General features: G+C 37.8%; 1 protein-coding gene across 1 annotated transcript; it reads left to right on the top strand.

Moving 5' to 3' along the window:
* The first annotated feature begins 3,400 nt into the window (after window positions 1-3,400).
* Window positions 3,401-12,784, top strand: LOC139966371 (carbohydrate sulfotransferase 15-like). The gene is made up of 8 exons (XM_071969296.1): window positions 3,401-3,563; window positions 4,767-5,117; window positions 7,285-7,501; window positions 8,668-8,766; window positions 9,539-9,695; window positions 10,759-10,936; window positions 12,160-12,304; window positions 12,456-12,784. Exons 1-8 carry the CDS (start codon window positions 3,501-3,503, stop codon window positions 12,647-12,649), a joined length of 1,404 nt encoding a protein of 467 aa, XP_071825397.1. The 5' UTR covers window positions 3,401-3,500; the 3' UTR covers window positions 12,650-12,784.
* The last annotated feature ends 405 nt before the right edge of the window (window positions 12,785-13,189 follow it).

Raw genomic sequence — 13,189 nt, 5'->3', positions numbered from 1 at the left:
TCAGAACGTACCACGGACCAACTTTTTGTTTTCTTTTAATTGAAGTGTTCGAAATCGAAGACACTCATAAATTTTATAAACAGTTCATGTGTCCTAGGCACAGTTTGTTCAAGTACACTGGTATTTGTTTATACTATAGGATATGAAAGAACGTTCTGCTATGCCAAGGTTAAACACAGTTTTGTTTTTGGTTGTTTACGTTAAGTCTATTAAATAATATTTACACAGTTCAGTCAAAGTCGCCACGAACTTGACCATGCTTCGTGGAAGATGCCCAGGTAACATATATACACAACATTCAGTCGTTCGTGTAATGACCATGCCATAAAATAGATAGAGTACCAACAAAAGGGGCAGAACTTTTCTTTCGTTATCCTGAGAAAAGGCAAAATTGCCCCCTACGAGACTCGTAACAAATAGAAGTAAGAGAGGAAGGAAGAGAGGTAAAATGAAACGCAATATGTGGATAATTTAGTAGACCTATCTTCACCATACAAACTGTCCACCTCCTCGCCTCCTCGCCTACTCGCCTCCTCGCCTCCTCCCACTCCTTACTCCCTGATTCCATCAGTAATGTGACCGACCTTCTATAGATATAAGTAACTGTTGGTAATCAGTCGTTACATTGTATAGGATTCCACTTTAATGTAACAGTTGAAGATGAACTCAACTGGATATTCCGGTGGTATAAAATATTACAAAAGTATTAAAATACACAACCGTGCGTTTAAACCCAATTATTTACTTATTTATCTAGGCTAAGCATACTTCAGCATCGCCCATTTGAAGTTTAATTGTGTTATTTTCTTCCGGGGAGCACTCCAAAGAAAAATTTACTTTCAGGAAACCCATAGTCACAGCCTTTGATCCGCCTACAGTATATTCTTTAAGGTTCATGCTCCAACAAAATCATTCGGGGAGGGGGATTGGAACTTTCCCCCATGCACGTACCTTATCATATGCGGGTGACTGGTCTTGGGTATAACGTTTCTTGAAGTTTGATGCAAGATTGACCATGATTACAATTCTACTTTACCCCATACAATCGTGAAGGGTAGATTGTCTTTAAAGGAACGTAATGAATTTGGCGTGGTCAAACCAATTTTGGAGCTGTTACTTGGAGAGCTCCCTGTTCAAACAGGATGACAGTTCATTTGTAGATACACTAAATGACATAATACAACACTTTTAAATATGACAGTCTTCTATGATGAAATTATATCCCGATATTTTATAAATTTATACTAGTAAAATAAATTAGTGGCTCATTCACATATTTAAACCCTGAAAACAAAGAGTCACAGAGTAAAACGTGCCCAAACGTATTCAAAGCTAAAGACTCTTGTAATAGAACTGTCCTCTTGCTATTGGTTGGTATTGTCTGAAAAGAATGTGGTTTGCTTGTGTAATAACCACACTCGGCACGGAGATTGACTTTCATGATGACCCCTCTGTAAATATTGTTTTGGAAACACGCCTTGGTTACGGATTATAAGCGACTCAAATTTGAAGTATTAGCACCTTCCGTTTTAGGGTAGTTGCACCAGCTTTTACAGCAGCATCGTCACTTTGGAGTAGTAACACCATCTGCTTAGAGAAGTAGCAACTTCTGTTTAGAGTAGTAGCACTTTCTGTTTAGAGTAGTAGCATGCACCTCCTGCTTAGAGTAGTAGCACCTGCTATTTAGGGTAATAGCACCTCATATGTAGGTATTAGCACCTCCTATTTAGGGTAGTAGCACGTACCTCCTATTTAAGGTAGCAACGCCACCTGTAGTCCTTTTGGCGTTCCATACTAGTCGATTAGTACTACAACTAGCATTGGAAGCCACTAAATACTAACCCCTACAGCGGGTCGGACCATTTCGAGTGCCCTCGGAACTCGGTTTCGGGTGCAACTGTGCTCGGCGCTCACGGTTCCCGTATTACGTTATTTTGCCCAGGTCTCGGAAGTTAGTTGACTCTATGTAATAACTTGTGAGACCTGCTACTCGAGATAGAGATAGATATAATAGCGGTTTGAAACGGTACTTGTAGTTTTTAAATGATATTTGTAAATAACCAGGTCTTGGAGGTTAGTTGACTCTATGTAATAACTTGTGAGGCCTGCTACGAGATATAGATAGATCTAAACGTTTGAAGTGAATTTTGCAGCTTTTAAATTTGATATTTGTGCACAACCAGGTCTTGGAGGTTAGTTAACTCTGTGTAATAACTTGTGAGACCTGTTATTTGAAATGAAGAAAGATCTAAACGTTTGAAGTGAATTTTGCAGCTTTTATATATATATATATATATATATATATATATATATATATATATATATATATATATATATATATATATATATATATATATATATATATATATATAATATATATATACGAACCAGTCGTGTCAATCAAAATGAGCAGGCTTAACGGTGGGCTCGCTCGTATATTCCTCGTAAATTCTGTCCTTCACACCACCCGATTAAAAAATAATATCAATACTACCCTCTACAGGTTCGTCGCTGTTGTCTCGTAATTTCTTAGCAATCCCGTATTTTTACGGCTAGTAAGCAATAAACGGGTTTGGCTACCTGAAGCGGTGGCCTTGACGAAATTCTTGCATATATAGTTATATAAATGAAAATAGTTATATAAATGAAAATCGTAATGAGTTGGAAAATCAAGAACAGTGTAAAAACTTTCAGCCTCCACCGGGATCCGAACCACGGGCCTTCCGCTATATTTATATATATATATATATATATATATATATATATATATATATATATATATATATATATATATATATATATATATATATATATATATATATAAATATATATATATATATATTTTATATATATATATATATATTATATATATATATATATATATATATTATATATATATATATATATATATATATATATATATTAATGGAATTGATGTGTATTGACTCCTTGACCCTGGATGCTTTCAAGATAAAGTTAAAAACGTATCTGATTAAGCCTGCTTATTTTGATTGACACGACTGGTTGGCTTTTTCTTTGTTAAGCGCTTTTGAATGTTGTGTACAAAATTAGCGCTATATAAATACATATATTTTTATTATTGTATATATATATATATATATATATATATATATATATATATATATATATATATATTGCTAGATTTCCAACTCAATGCCCAGCTGTAATGAAAAATCGTTTGTGACTTGTGTTAACCTGTGTAAGGTGATGGCTTCCAATGATTGGTTGTGTGTTCTTTTGTTATACAACGGGTCAACTTACATTTGCTCATTCTTTTGTGTCTGCATTCAAAATTTATTCGTTGATTATTTCTTTATGAAATTTCCATTCAGGCCAAACTCTTTTCACTTGCAGCAACCGACCGTTACAAAGCAAAGACATTGCACACTGATAGGCAAGTCCATAAGCTATAACCAACAGTATATACTATAGTTGGTTATACAACGGGTCAGTAAATATCACCGTATATTACTAAAACTATGGATTCTATTGGTTTTTTTGGGCACCTAACCTTGCAACAGAGGTGGTATAAACCCATGTGGGTAAGTAGATTTTGAAATCACCTCATTTACCAATTTTATACAGGACAGGTTGCAACTAGACTCAACTGAACAACTGCGACACTAAGCAAAGAACGAGGTTTTCTGAACAAGAGCGATTGGCTTTTCTAGTCAAAGTACTGTCTGTCCTATATGAAACTTGATTTTTGTCTTTAATGAAAACATATCAACTCCATTTTTGGTCGAATAGTCTGGAAATATGTTATACCAATGCATGTTTCTACCCACGCGTAATAATATGTATTTGTAAATGCTTGATATTACAATATGTATAGGGCCGTAGCCGATGAAGGGGTGGACTGGTGTTCCCCCCCCCCCCCTTCCTTCCCCGTAAGTTTTCAGACTTTCTTCCGAATGGCACACACAAAGTCGTATACACTATAGCAGTACTTTTACTACATGGGAAAGATAGCACCATTTTAGACGATTTATTTTTAGATGATTATTATTATATAGATTATTTTTAGACGATAGTAACCAAAATTTCTAGTGTTACTATACTAGCGAGATTCGGTTGGTATATGACTGACAGAGGTTGTTATGCGGTCTGATAAATACGGAACGCACAATTATGCAAACTACCCTCATTAGTTCTCGAGGGGGGAAATTAGCGACAGGGTAGGACGGATATCGGTAGAGTCTTAAATTACTATAATGTAATATACCGGTGCATAAGAAAACATCGGTTAAAATTATAAACGCGAAACGTGTCTATTTCTGCCACTATGTTTTTACACCTTGTTTTGATATCTCTGTAGGTCATTTGTCTGGTGGCAAAATCATTTTAAAGGGAGTGCCCCGATCCTGGTCCCCCTCCCTGGTTCCACATATGTATCGTGAAATTTATATAGTAATTTTTCAATGAGTAATATATTATTCTTTACTTAAACACGTAACATGTGGTATTTAGTACGACAGGAATGAAGTTACTTATGAATGAAATGTCAGTATGGACAAGTTGTGCGTAAAGGATGGAATGGGGATATTGGCCAAAATTTCTTTGAAGATAGTCAAATAAACACTTGCCATTTTGTAAGTTTCTTCTTTAATATTCTTATGTTTTGCGAAAATTATAACTGATGTCACAATATTGATTAAAACTAAAAGGTATGTTTTGTTTCGATTTGTTCAAGTTATAAAAGAATCATCTATATTTTTTCTTGTTTCTTTATTTTGTTTGCACAGATGATAGCATTGCTACTGTGTTGCTTTGGAATATCAATTCTCTCTGTGAGGTATGATCAATTCGGGACACCCGTGCAAACAATGAAATACTTACCGATCAAAGTTACAGATCAAATTAGAAGTGCAAATTACACTACAGACACTATGACTGTAGAACACGAATCGCATTTGAATACAAAGCAGCCAACATCTATCCAAAATCTTTTAAATAGAAGCGGTTGGCAGCTTAATTCTACGATATCATCTGCATTACGTCAACTGTCACTAGGTTACTACAGTAACCCTGCAGATATCAAGAAAAGATCCTCATCTCGTCCGATACCTCACGGTCTGAAAAAGCTCCGTCCATTGGTAAGTAAAAATAGATGATAATTAATGTTTCTATTGCTGACACATTAATTGTAAGAATAATGTTTGGTTCGGTCGTTTTATAGCTGTGTTTGGCTTGGTTGGCACTTTGTATGATACACGGGCCTAGTAATCTCTCTCTACTCCCTGCATCGAGTCATCTCTCCTCACTGAATCGAGTCATCTCTCCTACCTACATCGAGTCATCTCACGCCTCCCTGCATCGAGTCATCTCTCCTCCCTGCATCGAGTCATCTCACGCCTCCCTGCATCGAGTAATCTCTCCTCCCTGCTTCGAGTCATTTCTCCTCCCTGCATCGTCATCTCCCCTCCCTGCATCGAGTCATTTCTCCTCCCTGCATCGAGTAATCTCTACTCCCTGCATCGAGTCATCTCACCCTTCCCTGCATTGAGTCATCTCTCCTCCCTGCATCAAGTCATCTCTCCTCCCTGCATCGGGTAATCTCTACTCCCTGCATCCAGTCATCCCGCGCCTCCCTGCATCGAGTCATCTCTCCTCCGTGCATCGAGTCATCTCTCCTACCTACATCGAGTTATCTCACGCCTCCCTGCATCAAGTCATCTCTCCTCACTGCATCGAGTCATCTCTCCTTCCTGAACGAGTCATCTCACGCCTCCCTGCATCGAGTCATCTCTCCTCCCTGCATCGAGTCATCTCTCCTCACTGCATCGAGTCATCTCTCCTCACTGCATCGAGTCATCTCTCCTCCCTGCATCGAGTCATCTCTCCTCACTGCATCGAGTAGTCTCTCCTTCCTGCATCGAGTCATTTCTCCTCCCTGCATCAAGTCATCTCTCCTCACTGCATCGAGTCATCTCTCCTCCCATGCATCGAGTCATCTCACGCTTCCCTGCATCGAGTCATCTCTCCTCACTGCATCGTGTCATCTCTCCTCCCTGCATCGAGTCATCTCTCTTACCTGCATCGAGTCATCTCTCCTCCCTGCATCGATTCATCTCTCCTCACTGCATCGAGTCATCTCTCCTCACTAGTGTGTCTGCTGCCTAATTAGTTCTCTTATCTCAATTATCTCGGTCCCTGGACGTATACATATCTTCATGAACGTACAGTACATCTCTTCATATGACAGAGTTACCTCTCCAGATTAACACGTCTTCTACACAATATGGATTATCTCCCCTCCTGAATGCACCTCTCCTTCATTAACTATCCTCATTTCCCACAAGATACCTCTCCCCACTAGTAGGTCTTCTACTCAATACGAATTTCCTCTCATAATGAATGGTAGCTGTCCTCCGTGTATGTTTCTTCACTTACCTTAAGTTACCTCTCTCCACTAGTAGGTCTTCTACTCAACTTATACGAATTACCTCTCATAATGAGTGACAGCTGTCCTCCGTGTATTTTTCCTCACTTACCTTAAGTTATTTCGCCTCACTAGTAGGTCTTCTACTCAATATGAATTACCTCTCATAATGAATGGTAACTGTCCTCCATGTATGTTTCCTCACTTACCTTAAGTTACCTCTCTCCACTAGTAGGTCTTCTACTCAATACGAATTACCTCTCATAATGAGTGACAGCTGTCTTCCGTGTATTTTTCCTCACTTACCTTAAGTTATTTCGCCTCACTAGTAGGTCTTCTACTCAATATAAATTACCTCTCATAATGAATGGTAGCTGTCCTCCATGTATGTTTCCTCACTTACCTTAAGTTACCTCTCTCCACTAGTAGATCTTCTACTCAATAGGAATTACCTCTCATAATGAATGATATATCTGTCCTCCGTGTATTTTTTCCTCACTTACAGTACTTCCAGTACTATCCTAAACATTCACTTCTTCTTACTCAAACTATAAACCACCATGATGCATGGGTTTAAGTTAAATCTATAACTGCTATAGTCTTAAGTCTTAGTCATCGGCTAACATATGGTGGATAGGATATACCAGTTGGAAACATGTATTTATGCTGTATGTGGAGGGACTTTCTCAAGTCTAGCCTCTATTCCTGATCTAAAGAGGAAATTAGTCTATAGTCATAGCATTGTTCTGTGTATAACATACGACTTGGGCAAGTAGCCATTAATATATATATTCACGGTGGCTTGATCTGGTCAAGTCTACAACTATCAAACTATTTGAAAACAACAATAAATATTCTTTTTGTTGTTGTTCTATCCACAGATTTTCAAACATGTCCCAAAGTTTATGCCAGATTATAAAAATCCTTGTTACCAGACTGCACGCACAAATTCAGAAATGATTTGCCTACCATATTTTTTTCTACTCGGCAATCCCAAATGTGGAACCACCGATATTTTTGCCCGGATAAACGGCCATCCAGACATTTTCGGCGAAGTCAAAGAAATACATTGGTGGACTCGAGCTAGCAAATCAACACGTATGTTTAATATTACGAAATACCTTTATCATGTTATTTCAACTCTCTCTTGCTCTTCATTTCTATAATCGATATAACACAGTAGTCACAAGGTACTAAGGAGGGCTGTCGGAAGGGAATATGTTTATATTACTTTAGTAAACAAAACGCAGCCCGGTGATTATCTTAGTATATATAGAAAAGTGACAACATACAGAACGGATTTCAAATCCATCTCCACAAAACAGTATTAAATAGGCCTACCTGATGTTAGTTCACCCAAATTCGAATTTTCGGACAATAAGCTGTTACGTTTTTTCTCATTTGACTCTTCAACATTCCAGACATCGTCCCACCCCCCTCCACCCCACCCCTCTCTCAGTGGCGGAACTAGGGGTATTGGTCAGGGGAGCGAGAATGGTCTGTAGGGGCGCTTTCGACACTATCTTAGCGGAGCGCCACCATAGGTTGGCGCGGAGCGTACAGACATTTTTGAGTAAAGATACTCACTAGATCGCCGGAAATGACCCTTTTCGGGCCTTGCAAATTTGCATATAATGTGACAAATGTCAATAGGAAGATGAGAGCGCAATAAAAAAGTCCATACTCGCGAATAAGTAAAAAGTGGTAAAAAGGGCGTCAGGTGGGGGCATCCGCCCCCCTGACTGTATGGACGCTCCGCCACTGCCCTCTCTCTCCCTCGCACTCACTCTCTCTTCCTCACCATCCCTCCAGAGTCCAAAAGGAAGATTGACTGCTAAAGTGTGTCTGTGGTAAAGAGACCAAGACGTGTAAGGCTCATTCAGCCCTTAAACTTTAAGGGTTATTATAATAGGACGTAAGGTAAACCTCGAGTGCTTCACAGCTTCCTTTGTAGTTAAAGTCTAGTTTTGGTGCTGGATCTTCCCGTCACAATCTGGTGGAACTATCGTACTTGACTATTCAAATATGTCAGCCACCAATATCTCACCGCGGAAAAATGAAATTCAACACAGCCCTCACAGGTTCTGCTTATAAAATAGTATGAGTCATTAAAATGATATAAATGTGTGGGACAAAATAGGTTTCTGTATTCGGTTTGTAACTCGCTAAATATATACGAACCGCTAAATGGTTGTTCATAGATATAATGTGATTAAAGTTGTTAGTAGGCTCTTGGTCTGTTTCTTGTTTGCCTCTCTACACAGGTATGCAAGATTTACAGATCTACTCGTCCAAGTTTATTATGAAAGGGATTATCGCAGCTCGAAAATCCGCTACAGGGTCAGCCGAGACAGCTATTGTTGGTAAATACGTCCTAACCTGCAAAAGCACAATCAATGCACTTTTACTATTGTCTTACCTGCCTCCATTCTATGTATGTACTCAAATCAACCTATAGCTTACCAAAAGTAGGTCACATTTTAGCACTGCACCCCCCCCCCCCCCCACTGACCTCATTCAGGATCAACGCTCACTTCCTCTTCCAATTCTACCATTCTCAAGGCTTACAACTATAATTCCAGGGTAGTTTTCAATCATCTGGAATATCGATGGTTTTAAAGATTTTGGTGAAAGGTTTCTAGAGTCAGCAAGGGACCTGAACTCAAGATAAAATCTACTGACAGGAATCTTAAGAAATGTGTGCAGGTTTCCGAGATTGTGAACAGGGATCGATGGGAAGCAATAAAGTAGTACCGGTGTGCACCCTCGACACCAGGAAGTATACATGGACAGGGGCGGGCATCAACAATTTAAGGAGGGTACACATTTTTACCAAAGATTGTGGCAGGGAATGGTGGCAAGGGTGGCAGGGAGTGGCCTCCCCTCATATCAAACAATTTCTTTGGTAGGGTTTGTAAACACAGAAGAGTTTTGTAGAAAAGTAAGAAACTTAAACTATGATATCTCGGAAATGTCAGATCGGGGATGAATATAAATTCCACCGTTTATAGTTTCAAACGAACTTCCCATCTACAAATTCTCCTAAGTGTTTTTCTAACTATAGGGCTACTAGGTGTTGTCAAAACTGCAAATGTGAATATTTAGATGTGAGTTTGTAATTTACTCTCTACACAGGAGACGGATCGGCTTCAACATTTTGGGATAACAAAGGATGGGAAACCTTTTATCCGCAGCATTATGAAAGTGGACCACCTTACGTCGCAGCTGACCTCATACATCACTTTCTACCAAGTGCAAAACTTATTGTATCTTTTAGAGATCCAACAGCACGGTAGTTGTATGCGCATGCGTGATCAATTAGCTATTGCGTATTCAGTAATTCAGTGTGTACAACGTATACTATTACAGTTATACTACACGTATGCGTTATCAATTAACTATTGCGTATTCATTATTTCAGTGTGAATAACATACTATTACTCATATTATTACTATATATACATATACTAAACTATTACTATACTGTACTATAACATAACATAACAAAACATACCATACCATACTATAACAACTATAACATACTGTTACTGTTACATACTATAACTGTTATACTACACGCACTCGTGAGTATCGTATCAATACTTCGGAGTGTATAACATACTATTACTATATATACTATACTTAACTATTACTATAACATAACATAACAAAACATACTATACAATAACATGCTATTACTGTTACATAATATTACTGTTATACTGCTCAACTTTCAAACCTCCTATAGTTGTCTGACGATCGCTATAACGCGTGAAACTCCGAGTTACAACTACTAGTGTTCCACTAGGAGCAACTAGTATCAACATATATTCCGCTCTGTCCACTGGACATAGAGCACAGAGCTATCTATAGATAGATAATATGAGATAGCACCATGGGACGTTGTATTAGTTTACATAAAGAAGAACCACAAAGTGTATCATTTTTCCTGTATTTTTGTCAGTCTTTGTTATGTCATATAAAATACTGTCACTAGTAATAATAATAATATAAGAATTTATCAAGCGCTTTTATCCAGTTAAAAAAACTGCTCAGAAGCGCTGCAGGAGCAAAGTACTCCAAATGGACACAACAGTTATTAAACAAATGGATTCATGAATAAGAACGTTTTGAGTTCTTTCTGGAAAGTTGACACATGCTGGATTTGTTTTCAGATGTAAGGGGAGACTGTTCCAGAGCTGTGGAGCTGAATAACCATTTCTTCAACCGTTTCCATCTTAGGTGACTTTTCTTTAAAAGTACAATTCACAACTTTTCAGAAACTATAGGCTATATCTCCACAATCATCAGTCATTTAGCGCAAATCAAAGCAAGATTTGTTTTTTTCGTTTCAGATTATATTCAGGTTATCTTTATTTCAACCGACCGGGAAAACCGGGAAAACCGACAGGGGTGAAAACTTCCCCGGAAGATTTTCATAAAAGAGTGGTCGCCGAATTGGAAATCTTTAACAACTGTACTTCACATCGTTCTATTCGTTCATGTGTCTACACTCAACATAAATACCTATCGGTAAAGATCGACCTGTAAAATTGCAGTAAATCACTCTTTTTAGAGTGATTTCCTCAGCCAATTAGCTGGTTAGAGAAAATTCTGCAGATCGGGCTCACTTACAGAGTGAAAATTTAGTCATTCATCATCATGGATAAATTGATGTGTACACACCTTTAAGCAAAGAGTTTTGAGCAGAACTTTCATCTCGATATGTGATATATCTATAGTCCTACAAGAAAAGAAAGTTTGTCAATGTTAATCGGTTGTTTTATCATTTCTTAACCAAAACAGTTTCATATCAGCTATATATATCTATAAATATGTATCGCATTGTATAAACAGTGCCATTCGAGACTATGAAACACTAACGCTTTCCGGTCGAGGTTTGTCATTCATTTGAGGAACTGACGTCATGCTCTGTGCGTTAGACTAAGTAGTCCAGTCACCGTATCAATGAGCCTCGCATATTATTCAAAGGGTCATTCCTCAAAAATTAAAAGTAATACAAGCGGAACTGCTCGGTGTTTGTTACTATTATTATTATTTAATATATACTATGGATGACAAGTCACATGTGACATTATATATATATATATATATATGTATATATATATATATATATATATATAGTAATTCAATAAAATATAACACACCAGAAAAATTCCACTTCACGACCGGTTTTCTGTGTAAAATTGTCAGATTCAATGCGCCAGGGGTGCACTCTGTACAATCATAACACTTGGGCAATACGCCATTAATGACAGTTATTCAAAGCCAATTTATACGCCTTAACTCACCAGTAGAATCACTGTGGTCGAGTGGTACGGACTTTGGTTCGTGACACGAAGATCCGGGGTTCGATTCCTACCTTCGCCTGATGTGTCCCAAAAGTACGAAACCGGTCGTGAAGTGGAAATTTTCTGGTGTGTTATTCTTTATTGATTTACTGTATATCTGTCATACCACTTGCTACACATTCGATTCTTATTTACGGCTTGGCTTGCCTATAAAAACATGGACATATATATATGGACATATATATATATATATATATATATATATATATATATATATATATATATATATATATATACAAAACGCAAAGAGATCGGCTGGCAACGTTGTAAAAGCATACATTGTTAGAAACTTATATATGCAATGCAAACGATATTTGATTTAAAAAAAAATACGATAATTGTTTGATTTTCTTTATTTGTGGACTCGTGCCTTTCTTTAAACAGAGGGTGCGTGTCAGCCTGTATATTGTACCTCTACTTGACTGGTTGAGAGTCTACCCTAGAGAACAGCTCTATATTATTAAACTGGAAGAATGGCACCAGCAGTGTAATCGAATTTTAGCAGAAGTTTATCATTTTCTAGAAATAAGTAAGTATGAGCTCCATATTGTTAAATTTGACCTATATTCCAACTCATTATACATTGACGTTGTAAATAATCGATACGCTTTTATTATTTTTAACGCTATAGTTGTTATTGTTTTTACCTTCTTCTTCTTTTTTGGGTCAATATCTTATAGGAAAGCTATCGGTGAATAAAATTGACGAAATATGCAGCCAAGAAATCAAGAATGAATACCAACAGAAAACGAACTCTGGACCAATGTTGAACTCAACTCGAGAGATTTTACGAAATTTCTATCGACCATACGTTCTCGAGCTAGCATCCGTATTGAATGATACGCGATTTCTATGGGATTATTTAGAATCCTAAAGTTGACCTCCATCATATATGTAGGAATGTAGGTGCAGTCTAAACCATAACTTATTTGTTTGGCAGACACGGAGAAACCTGACGGAGGAAAACTATATGGAAAAAAGTTCAGGTACCATTTTTTTGTGGGGGTGGGGGGGGGGGGGCGGGAGTGGGTTCTTGTATAAAAAGATCAATTTAATGTGACATTATGAGGGGAAAAAATCAATGAATATATAGTCACGTGATCAAATCTAAAGGAATCAGCACTAAGCAAAACTGTATATCATGATTTGGTGAAAATGTGGCTAATGTTCTGGAAGTGTCCCGGAAATGATATCGATTCCAAAGGCGATTTCCACCAAAGGCGAATGGAAATGAAGAATGGTCAGGGTGGGAGGTGGTGATTATTATAGGGGAAAGAAGGGAGGCGAAACTCAAAGGGAGAGGACCGATGGAGGAAGGAGGAGGTAGGACAGTCTGTTTTTTTGGGTAACTTATCAACGTCAACATTATACAATGATGATGTGAAATATACGATGATAATGTATTATTGTACGA

This window comes from Apostichopus japonicus, chromosome 4 (assembly GCF_037975245.1).
Source record: "Apostichopus japonicus isolate 1M-3 chromosome 4, ASM3797524v1, whole genome shotgun sequence".
NCBI lineage: Eukaryota > Metazoa > Echinodermata > Holothuroidea > Aspidochirotida > Stichopodidae > Apostichopus > Apostichopus japonicus.
This window is presented reverse-complemented; position numbering and strand designations above follow the sequence as displayed.

Excerpts from the sequence above, each read along its gene's own strand:
- LOC139966371 (XM_071969296.1), top strand. The coding sequence starts at position 3,501 with ATGGATTCTATTGGTTTTTTTGGGCACCTAACCTTGCAACAGAGGTGG. Across the intron at positions 7,502-8,667 it reads TCGAGCTAGCAAATCAACAC|GTATGCAAGATTTACAGATC; the intron begins GTATGTTTAATA and ends CTCTCTACACAG. Across the intron at positions 12,305-12,455 it reads TTATCATTTTCTAGAAATAA|GAAAGCTATCGGTGAATAAA; the intron begins GTAAGTATGAGC and ends AATATCTTATAG.